General features: G+C 45.9%; 1 protein-coding gene across 1 annotated transcript; it reads right to left on the bottom strand.

The window, feature by feature from the left end:
* Nucleotides 1-5,729: 5,729 nt before the first annotated feature.
* NT5C1B (5'-nucleotidase, cytosolic IB) lies at nt 5,730-21,445 on the bottom strand. The gene is made up of 6 exons (XM_084826565.1): nt 21,126-21,445; nt 20,482-20,649; nt 17,911-18,040; nt 15,321-15,443; nt 13,642-13,826; nt 5,730-8,238 (listed from the first exon to the last, which is right to left on the bottom strand). Exons 1-6 carry the CDS (start codon nt 21,291-21,293, stop codon nt 7,876-7,878), a joined length of 1,137 nt encoding a protein of 378 aa, XP_084682691.1. The 5' UTR covers nt 21,294-21,445; the 3' UTR covers nt 5,730-7,875.
* Nucleotides 21,446-22,391: the final 946 nt, after the last annotated feature.

Below are 22,391 nucleotides of genomic sequence, written 5' to 3'. Positions count from 1 at the left end.
TGGGGGATTGGAATGCTAAAGTAGGAAGTCAAGAAATAACCGGGATAACAGGCAAGCATGGTCTTGGTGTACAAAATGAAGCAGGACAAAGGCTAATAGAGTTTTGCCAAGAGAACACGCTGACACTCTTTTCCAAGAGCACAAGAGGTGACTCTACACATGGACATCACCAGATGGTCAATATCGAAATCAGATTGATTATGTACTTTGCAGCCAAAGATGGAGACGCTCTATACAGTCAGTAAAAACAAGAGCTGGAGCTGACTGTGGCTCATCATGAGCTTCTTATTGCAAAATTTCAGCTTAAATTGAAGAACGTAGGGAAAGCCACTAAACCATTCAGGTATGACCTAAATCATATCCCTTATCGATATACAGTGGAGGTGAGGAATAGATTTCAGGGATTAGACCTGATAGACAGAGTGCCTGAGGAACTATGGATGGAGGTCCATAACATTGTTCAGGAGGCAGCAATGAAATCCATCCCAAAGAAAAAGAAATGCAAGAAAGCCAAGTGGCTGTCTGATGAGGCTTTACAAGTAGCTGAGGAAAGAAGGGAAGCGAAAAGCAAGGGAGAAAGGGGAAGGTATATCCAACTGAATGCAGAGTTCCAGAGAATAGCAAGGAAAGACAAGAAGGCCTTCTTAAATGAACAATGCAAAGAAATCGAGGAAAACAACACAATGGGAAAGACGAGATCTTTTCAAGGAAATCGGAGATCTCAAGGGAACGTTTTGTGCAAAGATGGGCATGATAAAGGACAAAGAAGGCAGGGACCTAACAGAAGCAGATGAGATTAAGAAGAGGTGGAAAGAATACACAGAAGAACTATACAGGAAAGATCTGAATGTCCCTGATAGCCATGATAGTGCGGTCACTGAACTTGAGCTGGACATCCTCGAGAGTGAAGTCAAGTGGGCCTTAGGAAGCATTAGTAACAACAAAGCTAGCAGAGATGAAAGTATTCCAGCTGAGCTATTTAAAATCCTAAAAGATGATGCTGTTAAAGGGCTGCACTCAATATGCCAACAAATTTGGAACACTCAACAGTGGCCACAAGACTGGAAAAGGTCAGTTTACATTCCAATTCCAAAGAAAAGCAACGGCAAAGAGTGTACAATTGCGCTCATTTCACATGCCAGCAAGGTGATGCTCAAAATCCTACGAGCTAGGCTTCAGCAGCATGTGAACCGAGAACTACCGGAAGTACAAGCTGGGTTTCGAAGAGGCAGAGGAACTAGAGATCAAATCGCCAACATTCGCTGCATCATGGAGAAAGCAAGAGAATTCCAGAAAATCGTCTATTTCTGCTTCATTGACTACGCTAAAGCCTTTGATTGTGTGGATCACAACAAACTGTGGCAAATTCTTAAAGAGATGGGAGTACCAGACCACCTTACCTGTCTCCTGAGAAACCTGTATGAGGGTCAAGAAGCAACAGTAAGAACCGGACATGGCACAACCGATTGGTTCAAAATTGGGAAAGGAGTACGACAAGGCTGCATATTGTCACCCTGCTTATTTAACTTATATGCAGAGTACATCATGAGAAACGCTGGGTTGGATGAATCAGAGGTCGGAATTAAGAGTACCGGGAGAATTATCAACAACCTCAGATACGCAGACAATACCACCCTAATGGCAGAAAGCGAAGAGGATCTAAAGAGCCTCTTGTTGAGGGTGAAAGTGGAGAGTGCAAAAGCTGGTTTAAAACTCAACATTAAAAAAACTAAGATCATGGCATCTGGCCCCATCACTTCCTGGCTTATAGAAGGGGAGGAAATGGAAGCAGTGACAGATTTTACTTTCTTGGGCTCCAAGATCACTGCAGACGGTGACTGTAGCCATTAAATTAAAAGACACTTGCTCCTTGGGAGGAAAGCTATGGCAAACCTAGACAGCATAGTAAGAAGCAGAGACATCACCTTGCCGACAAAGGTTCGTATTATCAAAGCTATGGTTTTCCCAGTAGTAATGTATGGCTGTGAGAGCTGGACTATAAGGAAGGCTGAGCGCAGAAGAATTGATGCTTTTGAACTGTGGTACGGGAGAAGACTCTTACGAGTCCCCTGGACTGCAAGGAGGTCAAATCAGTCAATCCTAAAGGAAATCAACCCTGAGTGCTCATTGGAAGGACAGATACTGAAGCTAAAGCTCAAATATTTTGGCCAACTAATGCGAAGAGAAAACTCCCTGGAAAAGACCCTGATGCTGGGAAAAATTGAAGGCAAAAGGAGAAGGGTACGGCAGAGGATGGGATGGCTAGATAGCATCACTGATGCTATGAATATGAACTTGAGCACACTCCGGGAGAGAGCGGAGGACAGGAAGGCCTGGCGTGCTATGGTCCATGGGGTCACGAAGAGTCGGACATGACTGAACAACTGAACAACAACAACAACTTTTGCTGTAACATGAGGTGTGTTTCCCCTTCATGGATCACTGCCTTGTTGTGGCGAAGGGGCTTGCGTAACTCAGTGAAGCCATAAGCTATGCCGTGCAGGGCCACCCAAGACGGACAGGTCATGGCAGAGAGTTCTGACAAAATGTGGTCCACTGGAGAAGGAAATGGCAACCCACTCCAGTATTCTTGCCAAGAAAACCCCATGGAACGTATCACAAGGCTAAAAGAGATGACGCCGGAAGATGAGCCCCTCAGGTCGGAAGGTGTCCAATATACTACTGGGGAAGAGCAGAGGGTATTTCCAAGTAGCGCCAGAAAGGGTGAAGCAGCTGGGCCAAAGCCGAAAGGACACTCAGCTGTGGATGTATCTGGTGGTGAAAAGAAAATCCGATGCTGTAAAGAACAATATTGTTTAGGAACCTGGAATGTTAGATCAATGAATCAAGGTAAGCTGGAGGTGGTCAAACATGAGATGGCAAGATTGAACATCGACATCTTGGGAATCAGCGAACTAAAATGGACAGGAATGGGCGAATTTAATTCAGGTGACCATCATATCTACTATTGTGGCCAAGAATCCCTTAGAAGAAATGGAGTAGCACTCATAGTCAACGAAAGGGTGGGAAAAGCACTACTGGGGTACAATCTCAAAAATGATAGAATGATCTCAGTACGAATCCAAGGCAAACCATTCAACATCACAGTAATTCAAGTCTATGCCCCAACCACTGAGGCCGAAGAAGCTGAGGTTGATCGGTTCTATGAAGACCTCCAACACCTTCTAGAACTAACACCAAAAAAAGATGTCCTCTTCATCATAGGGGACTGGAATGCTAAAGTAGGAAGTCAAGAAATCACCGGGATAACAGGCAGGCATGGCCTTGGTGTACAAAATGAAGCAGGACAAAAGCTAATAGAGTTTTGCCAAGAGAACACGCTGATCATAGCAAACACTCTTTTCCAACAGCACAAGAGACGACGCTACACATGGACATCACCAGATGGTCAATATCGAAATCAGATTGATTATGTACTTTGCAGCCAAAGATGGAGAAGCTCAATACAGTCAGTCAAAACAAGACCTGGAGCTGACTGTGCCTCAGATCATGAGCTGCTTCTTGCAAAATTTTGGCTGAAATTGAAGAACGTAGGGAAAACCACTAAACCATTCAGGTATGACCTAAATCATATCCCTTATGAATATACAGTGGAGGTGAGGAATAGATTTCAGGGATTAGACCTGATAGACAGAGTGCCTGAGGAACTATGGACGGAGGTCCGTAACATTGTTCAGGAGGCAGCAACTCAATCCATCCCAAAGAAAAAGAAATGCAAGAAAGCCAAGTGGCTGTCTGATGAGGCTTTACAAGTAGCTGAGGAAAGAAGGGAAGCAAAAAGCAAGGGAGAAAGGGGAAGATATATCCAACTGAATGCAGAGTTCCAGAGAATAGCAAGGAGAGACCAGAAGGCCTTCTTAAATGAACAATGCAAGGAAATCGAGGAAAACAACAGAATGGGAAAGACTAGAGATCTCTTCAAGAAAATTGGAGATCTCAAGGGAACGTTTTGTGCAAAGAAGGGCATGATAAAGGACAAAGAAGGCAGGGACCTCACAGAAGCAGATGAGATTAAGAAGAGGTGGAAAGAATACACAGAAGAACTATACAGGAAAGATCTGAATGTCCTTGATAGCCATGATAGTAATGTCCTTGATAGCCATGATAGTGCGGTCACTGAACTTGAGCCGGACATCCTCGAGAGTGAACTCAAGTGGGCCTTAGGAAGCATTAGTAACAACAAAGCTAGTGGAGATGACAGTATTCCAGCTGAGCTATTTAAGATCCTAAAAGATGATGCTGTTAAAGTGCTGCACTCAATATGCCAACAAATTTGGAACACTCAACAATGGCCACAAGACTGGAAAAGGTCAGTTTACTTTCCAATTCCAAAGAAGGGCAATGCCAAAGAGTGTTCAAACTACCGCACAATTGCGCTCTTTTCACATGCCAGCAAGGTGATGCTCAAAATCCTACAAGCTAGGCTTCAGCAGTATGCGAACCGAGAACTACCGGAAGTACAAGCTGGGTTTCGAAGAGGCAGAGGAACTAGAGATCAAATCGCCAACATTCGCTGCATCATGGAGAAAGCAAGAGAATTCCAGAAAAACGTCTATTTCTGCTTCATTGACTATGCTAAAGCCTTTGATTGTGTGGATCACAACAAACTGTGGCAAATTCTTAAAGTGATGGGAGTACCAGACCACCTTACCTTTCTCCTGAGAAACCTGTACGAGGGTCAAGAAGCAACAGTAAGAACCGGACATGGAACAACTGAGTGGTTCAAAATTGGGAAAGGAGTACGACAAGGCTGCATATTGTCACCCTGCTTATTTAACTTATATGCAGAGTACATCATGAGAAATGCCGGGTTGGATGAATCACAGGTCGGAATTAAGATTGCTGGGAGAATTATCAACAACCTCCGATATGCAGACGATACCACCCTAATGGCAGAAAGTGAAGAGGATCTAAAGAGCCTCTTGTTGAGGGTGAAAGAGGAGAGTGCAAAAGCTGGTTTGAAACTCAACATTAAAAAAACTAAGATCATGGCATCTGGCCCCATCACTTCCTGGCATATAGAAGGGGAAGAAATGGAAGCAGTGACAGATTTTACTTTCTTGGGCTCCAAGATCACTGCAGACGGTGACTGTAGCCATGAAATTAAAAGACGCTTGCTCCTTGGGAGGAAAGCTATGGCAAACCTAGACAGCATAGTAAGAAGCAGAGACATCACCTTGCCGACAAAGGTCCGTCTAATCAAAGCTATGGTTTTCCCAGTAGTAATGTATGGCTGTGAGAGCTGGACTGTAAGGAAGGCTGAGCGCCGAAGAATTGATGCTTTCGAACTGTGGTGCGGGAGAAGACTCTTACGAGTCCCCTGGACTGCAAGGAGGTCAAATCAGTCAATCCTAAAGGAAATCAACCCTGAGTGCTCCTTGGAAGGACAGATACTGAAGCTGAAGCTGAAATATTTTGGCCACCTAATGCGAAAACTCTCTGGAAAAGACCCTGATGCTGGGAAAGACTGAAGGCAAAAGGAGAAGGGGACGGCAGAGGATGAGATGGCTAGATAGCATCAGCGATGCAATGAATATGAACTTGAGCACGCTCCGGGAGAGAGCGCAGGACAGGAAGGCCAGGCGTGCTATGGTCCATGGGGTCACGAAGAGTCGGACACGACTGAACGACTGAACAACAACAACGAGGTGTGTTTTGTATGGGGTATTTTGTTGTTGTTGTAAACCCAAAATGATGAAGTGCATGTTGGTCAAAAGACAGATATTTATTATTAGATTTATTATTATTACATTTATATCCGACATTTTTCCCTCTTGCGCAGAACCCAGTGTGGCTTACATGGTCCTCCTCCTCCTTCTCCCTTTATCCCCACAACTCTGAGGTAGGTTAGGCTGAGAGTCAGTGACTGGCCCAGAATCACCCAGTGAGTTTCATTCATGGCTGAGTGGGGACTACAACCCAGATCTCCCAAGTCCAACATTCTAACCACTACACCACACTGGCTCTAGATGGGGTTGGATCCTGTAATACAGACCAGCCAGTGTGCATTCCACTGTTTTTCTCTCACACATACTCACCCCATTTAGACAGACCGACCACTCACACTCCCTTCCCAGAACCCCGCTTCTTCAGCTGATCCATGCAGATGAGCTGAGAAACGGGGGTGGGGGTGGGCAGGACCATGAAAAACAGGCCGATCAGGGAAGGCAAGGGGGAAGGGAAGTAGATTACCTTGAGGTTCACTCCTTCAGGTTGTGGCTGCTGGGAGATGCTCTCCTACCCCCTCTTCCTTTTCTGAGGGGCCTCCCGCAAATTCAGTGGGCCAAATTTGGCGTGCAGGCTAGAGGCTCCCTATCCATTTTAAAGTCTGTTGTGTAATGTGAAGACAATGAAGAACAGCAGATTCTGGTGGAGAATAGGAAAGGGTATGACTTCTGGCCATCAACAGACTCATTTTCATACCATTGTTGGCTTAAAATAAAAATATAAACATTACTGATGTTCCTTCCTGACTTTCTGCTCCCACTTTGGTGGAGGTGTGCCAACAACAAAGGAGGTTTAAGAATTACCTTTTAAATAATTTGATAACTTTCTCTATCATTTTAAGAGGCTGCAACTGCAATCCTAAGTATACTAGAGAGTAAGTCCCATTGAAATCAAAGCATTTTACTTCTGAGCAAAAATGCTTAGGATTGCACTCTATGTAGCACAGTCATTATATCCCACATGGACATCAGGGGAGCAATTCCTGGGTGGTTTAACCCAGGAATTGCCGGGAAAGATCAGAACATGCGAGTCATTTCCATTTTCAATAAACAGTCCGTTCCTGGGATGTTTTGTGACATCTGAACCAGGAAACGGGGTTGTTTAGAGGTTAAACAACCCAGAGTTAACCCAACAATTACCCATCATTTGTTGTTGGGTTAACGCTCCTTTATTTTAAAAAGGCTCTTAAATAAATAGAAAAAAATGCTGATAGTCTCTAAAACCAGCTTTTATTAAAGTTGACAAGTACTTTTAAAAGAGGAGATGTCCCAGTAAACAACAAGGTCAATAATCCTGACATTTACATTACTATCGCACAGCACAAGTCACATAGCACACTTAAGAGAATGTAGGGCCCAATCTGCTGACCACCAGTGACAGTTAAGTAAAATACACCTTTGTTGTTTTTTGAGGTGTGGGGTGGGACCTTAATGTGCACAGATCTAGTTCTAAATAATGCACTGGGAATGTATTCAGAGTTACAAAATGAAACAAGTATCATCTAAATCCCATTTCAATCAAAAGAAACACTGTTGATTTTATTCTGGATTGTATTCTATTGACTTGTTCCTGCAGTCCTGCTGGGTGTGCATAGGGGACATCAGACAGCATTATTGGATACAGTAATACACACAAAACCTCAAACAGATTTCCAAAGCCCGTCTGCAATTTGTGCACTAGGCACCATTTTTCTACCAACACAGCAGTATATACACTGTATTGTGCTATTCCCACGATGTTGTATGGCAAGGGTGGGCAGGAAGTAGATCTCCAGCTGTTTCAACTCCCAGCATTCCTGACCCCTGGCCATGCTGGCAAGGGTTTCTGGGAACTGAAATCCCAAACATCTGGAGATCTACCTTCTACCCACCCCTGCTGTAGAGCAGAGAGAATGGTTTAAATAGCAGATGCTAAAGTTTTCTAACACTAAAAAAGCCCAAGCTAGAAAGGTTAACAAAGAATAAAAATGTTTAGGAGCATTCCAAAAATGTGTGTATAGTAAAAAAAGAAAAAAAAAGCATCCCCTCTAAAAAAAACCCTGGGGGTCACACTTAAAATATAATCTTCATACAAGTCCAAGTATGGAAATGTCAGACTAACAGACCTTCAAGGCTAAGTTAAAAAGAACTAATGTTTGGCAGAGCTGTCTTTCAGTTTGGATTTGTGGTACTTCTGCCCAATGCCATATGGTACATGTGCAGCAATCGTACCCAGCTGCCGGGCACCCTCTATGTGAAACATCTGATCATCAAAGAAAATGTGGGGTCTGATTTTTGCCAAGACTGGTCCCTTGGGTGCCCCGGCGAGGAAGAGGGCTTCATCGATCTGCACTCCCCAGCTGCGGAGAGTCTTTAGCACTCTGGCTCCAGAACTGGCAGCACTTCTGGCTGTCACCAGATAAGTCCTGATTGGCGAATCCAACCGTTCGTTCTTTACATAGAACTTCTTCTGGAGCCTTCCAAGATCTTCCAGGAAACCTTTCAAAGGACCCTAAAGGCACAAAATATCAGAAACACATTTAGCATATGGAGACTGGTGAGTCAGAAGAGAACTACAAGAGTTGTTTAAAAGTCTAAAATATGAAGAAGACTGAAGGAAACTTAACGGGAGAAAAGGTACATAGGAAGCTGCATTATGCCATGTAAGACCCTTAGTATATCTTGCTCAGTATTGCCTACACCAGGGATAGGCAGAAGGTAGATCTACTGGTACCACAACTGAATTTCTGTGTGAAAGGAATTGTGAGCTTGGTCACAAATTCCTCAGCTAAGCCTGTCCTCAGAGGCACCCTGTTCTTTAATTCTTAGTGTACGTCTACCCACTCAAACCAGTATTTTGCCCACGGCTCCAGCTGATGGGCCTCAAGTCCCTAGTAAAAAAACAAAAACAAAGTAGATCTCGCAAGTCTGATGTCTGCCCACCACAGATGTTCATCTGTTCTACACCAGAGAGGTTGTTCTTGTTGTTCAGTCGTTCAGTCGTGTCCGACTCTTCGTGACCCCATGGACCATAGCACGCCAGGCCTTCCTGTCCTGCGCTCTCTCCCGGAGCGTGCTCAAGTTCATATTCATTGCATCCGTGATGCTATCTAGCCATCTCATCCTCTGCCGTACCCTTCTCCTTTTGCCTTCAGTCTTTCCCAGCATCAGGGTCTTTTCCAGGGAGTTTTCTCTTCGCATTAGGTGGCCAAAATATTGGACCTTCAGCTTCATTATCTGTCCTTCCAATGAGCAGTCAGGGTTGATTTCCTTTAGGAAGGACTAATTTGACCTCCTTGCAGTCCAGGGGACTCGCAAGAGTCTTCTCCAGCACCACAGTTCGAAAGCATCAATTCTTCGGCGCTCAGCCTTCCTTATAGTCCAGCTCTCACAGCCATACATTACTACTGGGAAAACCATAGCTTTGATTAGACGGACCTTTGTCAGCAAGGTGATGTCTCTGCTTCTTACTATGCTGTCTAGGTTTGCCATAGCTTTCCTCCCAAGGAGCAAGCGTCTTTTAATTTCATGGCTACATCTGCGGTGATCTTGGAGCCCAAGAAAGTAAAATCTGTCACTGCTTCCATTTCTTCCCCTTCTATATGCCAGGAAGTGATAGGGCCAGATGACATGATCTTAGTTTTTTTAATGTTGAGTTTTAAACCAGCTTTTGCACTCTCCTCTTTCACCCTCAACAAGAGGCTCTTGAGATCCTCTTCGCTTTCTGCCATTAGGGTGGTATTGTCTGCATATCGGAGGTTGTTGATAATTCTCCCGGCAATCTTAATTCCGACCTCTGATTCATCCAACCCGGCATTTCTCATGATGTACTCTGCATATAAGTTAAATAAGCAGGGTGACAATATGCAGCCTTGTCGTACTCCTTTCCCAATTTTGAACCAATCGGTTGTTCCATCTCTGGTTCTTACTGTTGCTTCTTGACCCTCGTACAGGTTTCTCAGGAGAAAGGTAAGGTGGTCTGGTACTCCCATCACTTTAAGAATTTGCCACAGTTTGTTGTGATCCACACAATCAAAGGCTTTAGCGTAGTCAATGAAGCAGAAATAGACGATTTTCTGGAATTCTCTTGCTTTCTCCATGATGCAGCGAATGTTGGCGATTTGATCTCTAGTTCCTCTGCCTCTTCGAAACCCAGCTTGTACTTCCGGTAGTTCTCGGTTCGCATACTGCTGAAGCCTAGCTTGTAGGATTTTGAGCATCACCTTGCTGGCATGTGAAATGAGCGCAATTGTGCGGTAGTTTGAACACTCTTTGGCGTTGCCCTTCTTTGGAATTGGAATGTAAACTGACCTTTTCCAGTCTTGTGGCCACTGTTGAGTGTTCCAGATTTGTTGGCATATTGAATGCAGCACTTTAACAGCATCATCTTTTAGGATTTTAAATAGCTCGGCTGGAATACTGTCATCTCTGCTAGCTTTGTTGTTACTAATGCTTCCTAAGGCCTACTTGACTTCACTCTCGAGGATGTCCGGCTCAAGTTCAGTGACCGCACTATCATGGCTATCAGGGACATTCAGATCTTTCCTGTATATTTATTTATTTTATTTATTTATTTATTAAATTTATTAATCGCCCATCTGACTGGTCACCCAGCCACTCTGGGCGATGTACAACCCACCATAAACAATTTAAAACAATAAAATTTTACCATAAATTTTTTTAAAAAAAAATACCCTAACCCACCCCAAATGCCTGCCTGAACAACCACGTTTTTAATGCACGACGGAAGCTCATTAAAGAGGGGGCATGACGGAGTTCCCTAGGGAGGGAGTTCCACAGAGTGGGGGCCACCACAGAGAAGGCCCTCTCCCTCGTCCCCACCAGTCTAGCTGTCCTGGCTGATGGGACAGAGAGAAGGCCATCCGAGGCTGATCTTGTTAAGCGGCCTGTCTGGTGTTGCTGGAGGCGCTCCTTAAGATAGGCTGGGCCGGAACCATATAGGGTTTTAAAGGTCAAAACCAACACCTTGAATTTGGCCCGGAAAACAACTGGTAACCAGTGCAACTCCTTCAGCACTGGAGTGATGTGATCTCGCCGGCGGCTGCCTTTAATCAGGCGAGCCTCCGCGTTCTGTACCAGCTGCAGTTTCCGAACCGTCTTCAAGGGTAACCCCACGCAGAGCGCATTACAGTAGTCTAAACGAGAGGAGACCAGGGCATGTACTACCGATGGGAGCAGATGGTCGGGAAGGTAGGGGCGCAGCCGCCGTATCAGATGGAGTTGATACAGCGCTGTCCGGCTCACAGCTGACACCTGAGCCTCCATGGACAGCTGGGAGTCCAAAATGACCCCCAGGCTGCGGACCTGTTCTTCTGTGTAGTTCTTCTGTGTATTCTTTCCACCTCTTCTTAATCTCATCTGCTTCTGTTAGGTCCCTGCCTTCTTTGTCCTTTATCATGCCCGTCTTTGCACAAAACGTTCCCTTGAGATCTCCAATTTTCTTGAAGAGATCTCTAGTCTTTCCCATTCTGTTGTTTTCCTCGATTTCTTTGCATTGTTCATTTAAGAAGGCCTTCTGGTCTCTCCTTGCTATTCTCTGGAACTCTGCATTCAGTTGGGTATATCTTCCCCTTTCTCCCTTGCTTTTCGCTTCCCTTCTTTCCTCAGCTACTTGTAAAGCCTCATCAGACAGCCACTTGGCTTTCTTGCATTTCTTTTTCTTTGGGACGGATTTCGTTGCTGCCTCCTGAACAATGTTATGGACCTCCATCCATAGTTCCTCAGGCACTCTGTCTATCAGGTCTAATCCCTGAAATCTATTCCTCACCTCCACTGTATATTCATCAGGGATATGATTTAGGTCATACCTGAACGGTTTAGTGGTTTTCCCGACGTTCTTCAATTTAAGACGAAATTTTGCAAGAAGCAGCTCATGATCTGAGCCACAGTCAGCTCCAGGTCTTGTTTTGACTGACTGTATGGAGCTTCTCCATCTTTGGCTGCAAAGGACATAATCAATCTGATTTCGATATTGACCATCTGGTGACGTCCATGTGTAGAGTCGCCTCTTGTGCTGTTGGAAAAGAGTGTTTGCTATGATCAGCATGTTCTCTTGGCAAAACTCTATTAGCTTTTGTCCTGCTTCATTTTGTACACCAAGGCCATGCCTACCTGTTATCCCGGTGATTTCTTGACTTCCTACTTTAGCATTCCAATCCCCTATGATGAAAAGGTCATCTTTTTTTGGTGTTAGTTCTAGAAGGTGTTGGAGGTCTTCATAGAACCGATCAACCTCAGCTTCTTCGGCCTCAGTGGTTGGGGCATAGACTTGAATTACTGTGATGTTGAATGGTTTGCCTTGGATTCGTACTGAGATCATTCTATCATTTTTAAGATTGTACCCCAGTACTGCTTTTCCCACCCTTTTGTTGACTATGAGTGCTACTCCATTTCTTCTAAGGGATTCTTGCCCACAATAGTAGATATGATGGTCACCTGAATTAAATTCGCCCATGCCTGTCCATTTTAGTTCGCTGATTCCCAAGATGTCGATGTTCAATCTTGCCATCTCATGTTTGACCACCTCCAGCTTACCTTGATTCATTGATCTGACATTCCAGGTTCCTAAACAATATTGTTCTTTACAGCATCGGATTTTCTTTTCACCGCCAGACACATCCACAGCTGAGTGTCCTTTCGGCTTTGGCCCAGCCGCTTCACTCTTTCTGGCGCTACTTGGAAATACCCTCTGCTCTTCACCAGTAGCATATTGGACACCTTCCGACCTGAGGGGCTCATCTTCCGGCGTCATCTCTTTTAGCCTTGTGATACGTTCCATGGGGTTTTCTTGGCAAGAATACTGGAGTGGGTTGCCATTTCCTTCTCCAGTGGACCACATTTTGTCAGAACCCTCTGCCATGACCTGTCCGTCTTGGGTGGCCCTGCACAGCATAGCTTATGGCTTCACTGAGTTACGCAAGCCCCTTCGCCACAACAAGGCAGTGATCCATGAAGGGGACACCAGAGAGGAGGGAATAGGATTGTGCCTTTAATTTCTTTACCTTTTTGCCCAGGTCTGTTTCAACACTTTGGGGTGGATTGCAACATTTAAAAACAACAACAAAAGCAAGTCTTTACACTTCTAGGTAAATACACTTCTAAAATACAAAATTAAACACCATAAAATCCACCCCTGATGTTTAAAGTAACAGGCAGAACAACTGTTTACCACTGATCTAACACCTGATTCATTGTATGTATAAGGGCACCAATAGGTTTCTCTGGCCTGCAAAGGCTTCATCATTAATCTCAACTCCATGTGTACAAAGGGATGGATGGATCCCTTGGAGAGAGAGAGAGAGAGAGAGGGAGAGAGAGAAAGAAACTATCCATCCATAGATGGTACATGTGCAGCAGTCGTACCCAGCTGCCGGGCGCCCTCTATGTGAAACATCTGATCATCAAAGAAAATGTGGGGTCTGATTTTTGCCAAGACTGGTCCCTTGGGTGCCAGATAGATAGATAGATAGTTTCTCTCTCTCTCTCTCTCCTCCAGTGAAATAAAGAGAGAATGTAGGAGCTCTGTCTGGATCCTCCATGTCCTGGTCATTTACCTGCAGAGTATGAGGCAAGGAGGAGTGGGTTTAAATTATGCGACAGGTAGGTTTACATTAAACATCAGAGATAACTTGCTAATTATAAGATTTTTCTTATGTCTTCCTTGGAGACTGAAAATGTGGGCAGTCATCTAACAGGGTATCAGGATAGGAAGGTGAATTTAGCCCTCACACACACACACACCGGTTGTTTCTGGTTTAAGATGCCATGATTCATCCACTGATGTTCCAGCTCTTCTTAAACGCTTCTGATAACTGATCAAGCAACATTATATTCCTGTTGAGCATGGCAGCATTCATCATGGGAGCAAAGAAAAATGCAACGTTGACCACCATACCTGTGCCAGAGGCTTATTCTCGTTTATCCGCTCGTGCTCAAAAAAGGTATCCAGGCCGTGTTCTTTCACAATTATTTCGGACTCATCAGAAAACAGAACAGCATCCCCGTCAAAGGCCACTCGGAGCTGCTTATCATCATATGGAACATTTTTATTCCCTGAAAACAATGTGGCAGCAGCAATTCCTGCAAAATATTGAAGAAGCTATGAATCTTACATCTTATGTAAGAGGAGGAGCAGCATGCATAGGATTGGGCTGCATGAATTTTTATGTTGATTAACCTTGCTCACTACATGTGCTAATGTTGGCCACATTTTCATAATTTCTGATTACAGAGTTGTGTGTAACTTAAAAGCTTCCAGTTTCTTAAACCCACCAAAGTTAGTCCAATGAAAGATAGCATCTTGCTATCTTATTTCTTAGGAACACCATGACAACAGACGCCTGTAGAATTCTTTTGATGAAAGCCTAGGAGGTCAATATTGTAATGGCGGACTTGAAGGGCAGCATCCAATGGCGCTGCTGCACACCTATTGCGCCAGCAGGACGCACTGCTTGCATACCAGGGAGTCAGCGCTTCGTAAAAGAACCCTGGAAACGAGTGGGAGCGCTAGTTCTAGACAGAAACCCTTCTGTGAGCTCTGTTGACCCGGCCCTTTCTGGAAACTAGCATTTCTGTTTGTTCCGGGTTGCTTTAACAACCGCTAGCTCCCCGTTATGCTAGCTGTGGGTCCTGCTGGCGCATGGGCAACATAGGATGCTCCCTATTATCTGTACTTAGTATAAAGCTATTGTGTTCCAGCTCCATTATTGCTGAGCCTCTAAGGAAAATTGGTCTTTAGACCTTGTACATGCTGGGAACAAGCTAGAAATAACTTAAATGTATACATTTTTAGTTAACCTTGCTTTAGCCTTTAGTTAAGTTTAGGCTTTTTAGCCTCAGCCATCTGAACATAAATCCATTCTGGCTTCCTGACCCTTTGGACACTCTCCTTGCTTTGATTATGAAGTGGCAGACCCTTACATAGGTCCTGACTGCAGGCTATTCTTGAGTTTAGACTTATTCTGCCATCCTCATCTCCCATTTCAAATTCTGCAAGCAGAATAAGTTATGAACAAACATTCCATTTGCCTATCTCTACATTTTGTGCAGAATTATTCTGTTTCCAAGATTTGGAGTTTGGAGAGAACAAACAAGGGTAAAGGGTCTCAAAGCCCCTCTTAAGCAAGCACTCTTGAAGGTTTCCGAACAACACCTGAATCCTAACAATGCTTGCTTGGAAGATTCTATGGAATGAATGAGACTCGCTTCCAATTAAGTGCATTTAGGATCAGGCTGTTATCAACAACCTCAACAAAGCCAGAGAATGCTTTGGAGCACTTTGAACACTTATAGCTGGCCTATGGAAGAATACACCAATATGGCAGTGGAAGCATATGAGAAGGAACAGCCGTAGTCACTGAAAGCATAAAAAGGGCCAGATGATACAAGAACAATCTCCAAGTTGTTTATAAATAATAAATAAAGTTGAATCATAATTTTAAAAATGAATCAATCCCATTTGGGGTTTATAACCCCATAAATTGCAACTACAATACCCTGCAGAATATACATGCAGTTAATCAGTACTTTGGTTAGCACTCTATGGCTGAAGTAAGGGAAACCCCCAATCCAAACCTGCTTCTATGGCTTCTTGAACTTTTTCAGAGTCAGCAGAAAGGTACAAATTGGTAAGGTATGCTTTCAGGTAGCCGACAGGACTCTTTCCTCCAGTCATACAGAACCGTTCAATTAACAAACCTGGCATTGGATAAGAAAAATTCTCAGACCCAGCTGATGGCCAGATACATACAGTTTGGTATAACACATTCATGTGGTCACTGTGTCAGTTCAGAAGGAAAGCAGAGACTAGTTTAAATGGGGGACACCTTCCAATGTAATGTTCATTTGTGATGGCTTTGACATCACCCTGGGGACATGGATCTGGAAGGAATGACCTCACCACAACCATGCAGGAGTGTGACATCACAGCTCTGGCTTTGCATAGATAACCCAGAGCTTGATAAAACTACTGCTATTACAATGTAATATTGATATAGAACCGGAATTAGATTCTGTCCCATACCCAGGAAAGCCACGAAACCCATTTGTTAAATTCAGCTTCCATCCAATTATATGTTTGGGCAGAGAAAGCTACGCTGTGGGTAAGCTGACCTGGGAGGGTGGATCTTCTTTGACAAGGACTCCTGTGTAGCAACCTGTACTGCCATGCTCCATTCTACCCTGCTGTTACCCCCTTCCTGAGAGCCTCCTCTTTTTCCTCTGACTAGGGTAATCTCCCTCTAGATTAGGAGTCCCTAACCCTTTTGGGTTGGCAGGCACATTTGGAATACTGAGCATATGTTGTGGGTGCTGTCACAAAATAACTCCCATGGAGAGGGGGCTTGCCCATTCATAAAATGGCTGCCACAGTAGGCATGTTCTGTCACAAAAAACCCATTTCCCAAAAGGCATGCTGGTGGGACTAAAAGAAAAGTAACTTGCCCAAGGACCTAAGTACAAGCAGAGGTGGGGGCTGAACTCCCAAACACAAAACCGATCTTTTGAACCCAGAGTTTTCTGCTCTAACATCCGTTTCCCACAAAGCAAACTGATGAGGCTCAGAGACAAGTGACTTGGCCAAGAAACAAGGCAGAGGTGGGGTCCGAGTCCCAAATGCCATATCACATATTTTTCTCTACATAGCACAAAAAAAAAGTAACTATTTTACGGAAGGCAAACTGCTGATGCTCAGTGAAACAAGCACACACACACACACACACATGCACCAGGCAAAACACATACAGAGAATACAGGCATCCCCCTGGATGCTCCCTAACACCCTCCCAGCTTATCTTTTGCTTTTTTCTGGGTGGCTGGGCACACTTCAAAAAGTGGCTACAGCCACCCATCATTTTTACTTCTAAGAATGTCTCTGGGGCCCAGATGGGAGCCAGGGGCATTCTTAGAAACAAAGCTTTCACTGAAAGGTGGTGCTTTGCTTTGCAGTGTGCCAGCCTCCCGGTTAATTTTTGGTTTTAATTTTATTTAATTAAAAATAAAATAAAAATCAGGAGGGGGTAGGGAGTCTACAGGGCACCAAGAGAGGTGTCCATGGGTACATGGGGTCAGGAGGTGCCCCCATCTAGCCATTTTCAAGGCTAGGAGCAGAAACATCGTGGATATGCCAAGGGAAGGGAGTGGGTTAGCCGAGGCAAAGAGCTGAACCATATTGGAGGGGAGGGGGGATGGGGATTGAGGTGGAAAACATTTTGTATTTCAGCCAGGGCACCAGACGTTTCACAACAGTAATCTGCAGTACCTTACAGTAGGGGTGGGCAGAAGGCAGGTCTCCAGATGTTTGGGACTTCAGCTCCCAGAAGCCCCTGCCTGCATGACCAATGGTCAGGAATGCTGGGACTTGGAATCCCAAACATCTGGAGATCTACCTTCTGCCCATCCCTGCCTTACAGACCTCTGCTGCTGCAGTTATGGCAGCATCCTGTATCTGACAAGGGGACCCTGTTCGTAGCACAACATGCTGGCCTTCTACTTTTAAGCAGTGAATAAACTGGACTCCACAGAACTATACAAAGCAAGAGAAAATGTGGGACATTACATGCTAAACTAAGTTCTTCCAGTATATCAAGTCAATCTGATGCAAGCAAATTCTCTCCCCTCAAATGTATTTTTTAAACACTAAGTGGAGTGGAAAACTTGTGGCCCTTCAGATGTTTGAGCCTACAACTCCCATCAGCCCTCATCCTTAGCACGGCTGGCTAGGGCTGATAGAAGCTGAAGGCCAAAACATATGGAGGGCCACAAGTTGCCCACCCTTGCACTAAAGGAGCTGCCATCTAAGCCACCTTGTGTACTTGGTTAAAAAAAAAAGTGGGTATAAATCAATAAAATATAAAGAGAGAGAGAGGGGATGTACCACCAGCAGCAGCACCAAATTTATTTATTTATTTATTACATTTATACCCCGCCTTTTTTCCCCTTTAAGGAACCTGAGGCGGTGTACATAATCCTCTTCCTCTCCATTTTATCCTCACAACAACCCTGTGAGGTAGGTTGGGCTGGGAGGCAGTAACTGGCCCAAAGTCACCCAGTGAGCTTCCATGGCCGAGTGGGGACTAGAACCCAGATCTCCCAACCCCCAGTCCAACACTCTCGCCACTACACCACACTGGCTCTGTACATAAATGTACATAAATGTCACGCTCACCATAATGATTGATGCTGTTGATAAGTCTCACCCCTACTTGGGCATGATTATTAGTCATGAGCACAATATCAAACAGATCTTCGTCATTTGGATACAGCTCACGAAGTCGGGCATTGACCTGCTCCAGTGCCTATGGTAGCAAACATATGAGTGAGTGCATTAGCTCCATGATCTGTTTTTATCAGGAGATCTGATCAGGACATGTGGGGCTCTGCCTAGAAGAAGAATGCACTTGCCAGACCGACTTGCATAACGTGTTCTACTGATCCCACTTCTTGACCTCTCCGTGGGGACTGCCAGGGCTTGTTGCACAAGGAATAGACACTAAATTCACCTTCTAATAACTATGGAATGTGCATTCTGCAGTTTGCAGTCTTTCAATTAAAATGCATACGACTGTATATTTATTGTAAGCTTAGCCTTAGTAATGACATATTAGCACACCGAGGGCTCCTCAGATGGGCAACTATTATTTCTGGGTGGGAGGATCCTTCCTAGCAAGCTCGGGCACTCAGCCGCAGGCAGTAAACACGAATGACTGCATGTACATTTTGAAGAAATGAACAAAATAGAAATGTTTATACAGGCCTTTCCCAGCCTGGTGCCCTCCAGATTCTTCGTACTACAACACCTATCATCCCTGATGTAGTTGCTTAAAATACCTGAAGGACACCAGGTTGGGGAAGCAGAGAACTTAAACAGCTGCCAATCTTGCTTTCAAAAGAGTGAGGAACACAGGAAGCTGTCTTCCATCAAGTGAGACCATTGGTCCATCTAGCTCATTACTGTCTACACCAGGGGTGCAGAACTCCTGGCCCTAATCCGGCTTGCCCAGCTCCCCAATTTGGCCGATGGAATCATGGATTCTTCCAGGACTGGGGCTTGCATCCAAGCCCCCAAAGGAATCCCTACTATTATCTCCAGTCTCAGACTGGATATTACAACAGGGATGTGGGCAGTGGGGGATTGGCCAAACCAGCTGGGGATTATGGGAGTTGTAGTTTAATACATCTAGCAGGCACCAAGCTGGGGAAGACTGTTATAGGGTGTTACTCACAGATGTTGATGTATGTCTGTTTGCATTTATTTATTTCATTTATATTCCACAGTTCCTCTAAGGAGCTCAGTGTGGTTTACAAGGTTCTCTCCTCCCTTTTCATCATCACAACAACCCTGCGAGGTAGATTAGGCTGAGACACAGCAACTGGGCTAAAGTCACCTCATGGGCTTCATAGCTGAGAGAGGATTTGAACCTGGATCTTCCCGGTTCTAGTCCAACACTTTAACCACGACACCGTGCATTGGTTCTCCTTTCTAGTGGGATTCTGTATGGTGGTGTTTGGGTATCAAATACTGCAGGTCAACACTTAAGAATGACCCAGGGAAAAGGGCTTTTAAAATTGCTAATAATTTTATACCTTGTCAACTAAGACCTGAAGGTGTTGTACAGCTTTTATGCAGGCACAATTCCAACAAACAGAGCAAAGGTTTGAGCACAGGTATTAAAACTGCTGGACAAAGAACTAAATGTACATGATTTTTCAATCTACCTCACAATCTGAATATAAATGGGCTTTGGAGTCATAGAATCATAGAATTGTAGGGTCAGAAGGGGCCTATAAGACCATCGAGTCCAACCCCCTTCTCAAGGCAAGAATTCAAGTCAAAGCATCCCTGACAAGGGGCTGTCCAGCTTCATTTGGATTTGAAGGTTTGATTAAAGGAGGCTAGTCTGAAGTCTATAACAGGTGTCCAATGGATGAGGTAGGGATTGCAATGTCAGTGTCACAAAAACAATGTTGTATTAAAGATCCACTCAAATCCATGAGACTCACCATCTAAGTAGACATTCACTTTTTTGGTCTAGGTCGTATTCCAGTTTTATAGTTTCTGATCCCATGCATCTATCCTGATTCAGCTCAGAAAGAGTAGTGCAGGGCTTGTAGGCTGAGACAGAGTAGCTTTTTCTCAGGGTTGAAAGCAGTTTTAAAGCGGAATCACTGCTTCTGTACATACAGTCATCCCATTTTCAATTCAGGTCACCTGAGTTTGCAGGTTTGGGGATTGTTTCATAAAGCCTGCTAAACCAGAGGTGATGGTGGGACAAAAGAACTGCGTGTGTGTACATCACGGGAATCAATGCCTCTCCACATTATTACTTTAAGATCCCCTAACAATTATTACCCGTCTATAGCCCTGGTTTAAACCTTAAAATCATGATGCTGAACCTAGTGATTGAAAAGTATTTGCTGGAGTGGTATAGCAGTGTTCATTTAACACTCTGTCTTCTCAATGTGGCCTGGGGCTCTCAGCGTCCTCTCCAGTGATGTTGCTTCCAGGGAAGTTCCTCCCTCATCACAGAAACCAGGAAACCATCTTTGATGCATTGAATGTGTGTGCATCTGACAGCAAGATTATGTAACATACAGTTGAATTATTTACCAGCTGCTTTGGGCAGAGGGCGAGGCAGGAAAAGGCAAGGTAAAAGGAGGCCGGGAGAACTACAGCTCTGGGATAATGCAAGCAGTAAAGCCCCACAGAACTGAACATCTTAAGAGGAAGAGAGTTTACCTTCACCAAGGCAAAAGCTGGTCCAGGTTTCAGGGTGACGTTCTCATTTGCCTGTTGATACTCCACATACTTCTCCACACCTTGTTCTTCATAGATCTTCCTCTCTTCCACCATATCGAAGAGGGCCCGGGAGGACACAGCGACGGTGGTGGCATTTTGGGGCTTGGGCTGTGTGTGGGTGTGAGAGAGAGATGGTGATGATTTTGATTATTGATGATGATGATGGCTGATGACGACAGAAGGTGAAAAAGGGTGAGAGGCCAGGAGGGGCAGGAAATGACAGTGGAAGTGTGCAGCGGTGTCTGCGTGTGTTGAGTAAGAGGCCACAGACGGCACACACGCGGGCGTGCAAGGAAGCTCGCAAGGGGCGCAGCCCTTGCAAAGGGAGCTCGGAGGCGGGGAGGAGGAGTGGCGAAGAGGGGAAAGGCGCGCGGCCGCTTCGGGCATGGCGGGAGGAGGGGAAGGCGCTTGGGCAATGTTTGCTCAGCCGCTCTTAAGCAAGGGTGGCCGCCGCCGCGTTCTGTGCGCTTCCTCGGAAGCAAGCCCCGTCGCGCTCGGGGGGCTTCCCTTCCGAGAAAGCCGGCGCAGGATGGCGCGGCTGCAGCGCCGCCAGCCCGTGCCCGCCATCCCCTCCACCAACTCACGGGCCGGGGTCTCTTGGTCGAGGTGAGGTTGTCGTAGGCAGCTTTGGCCGCTTCCCAGTCCTGCTCCGCTCCGGCGACGTCCTCCGGGGAGAGTTCCATTTTGCCGTCGCCGGAGGAGGCGGGCATGTCCTTCTTGGGCGCGCCTTTGTCCGGGCTGGAGCCGCTCATGCTCTGGGGCCGGCGGGGAAGCCGGAGCTCTGCGGCGCGGACGGGCCAAAGGGCACCCCGGCAGGAGGTGGGTTAAGCGCCGGGCTCCAGCTCGACATAGGCGGGGAGCGATCGGCCCGGCTGCGGGCGCCCTCGTTCCTCTTTGGCTGGGCGCGGCCGGCGGTGCTTCCCTCCGCCACACCCTGTGCCCTCAGGCGGGGCGGGATGCAGGGCAGGCGGGCGGGCGCCGGGACTCGCTACGCCTCCAGACGCCTCTCCCTCCCTCGGCTGCGCTCTCCTGGGCCCGTTTCCTGAGAGGAAACCCGCCTGAGCAGAGCGAGGCGCGCCGCTCCTCGATTTCGAAGGCTTTCTGCCGCTCGCCTAATCTCAGGGCGGCCTTCCGCAGCCCGCGGCCTTCCAAGTGTGTTGGACTTCAGCTCCCATTGTCCCCAGGCGGGGGGGGGGAGGTTGCTCAAACAGGGGCGCACAACCGGTGGCCCTTGGCACCGTATACTGCCCTCCAAGGCCTTTACTGTGGCTCCTCACGGGCGCCCTGACCCCCCCCGCCCCCAAATGCCCATTCCACCCATTTCCCCAGGCCCTATATTTTTCTACTCACTCGCCCAGAGATCGTCCTACCCTAGCAGCGAGGGAAGAAGAGCGATATGTATTAGGAGCACTGGGATGTGCCTCTGTGAGCACATGTTTATTATGAATATTTTATATGTTGCCTTTCAGGACAAATCCTCCCAAGGTGGCCTACACGTGGCATAAAAATAACATCACTGTAAACAGCGTTGAAGATAAATACATCTGTCAGCAGGTGCCTTCCCATTAGGCAGTTGGTAGAAGAGCCCTAGCTCAGTGGTAGAGGTCCCTGGTTCAATCCCTAGCATCTCCAGGTAGGACTGGAAAAACTCTAGAGAGCTGCTGCCAGTCAGTGTTGAGAATACTGGGCTAGATGGACTAAGGGTCTGACTCCATATAAGGCAGCTTGCTGTGTTCCTGTGGCCCTGGTGGCAGGGAAAGTCCAGCTGGAAGAGGAGCAGGTGTAATCATCTTTCTCCCTCTCTCTCCTGGAATCCTTCCCAAAGGGCAGTTGATAGTAGATGGCCCTGT

The sequence above is a fragment of the Heloderma suspectum genome, chromosome 1 (genome assembly GCF_057233095.1).
Source record: "Heloderma suspectum isolate Gila_16-S chromosome 1, 16-S_ref, whole genome shotgun sequence".
Taxonomy (NCBI): domain Eukaryota; kingdom Metazoa; phylum Chordata; class Lepidosauria; order Squamata; family Helodermatidae; genus Heloderma; species Heloderma suspectum.
The sequence above is the reverse complement of the archived record's forward strand: the minus strand, read 5'-3'. Positions and strand labels throughout refer to the sequence as shown.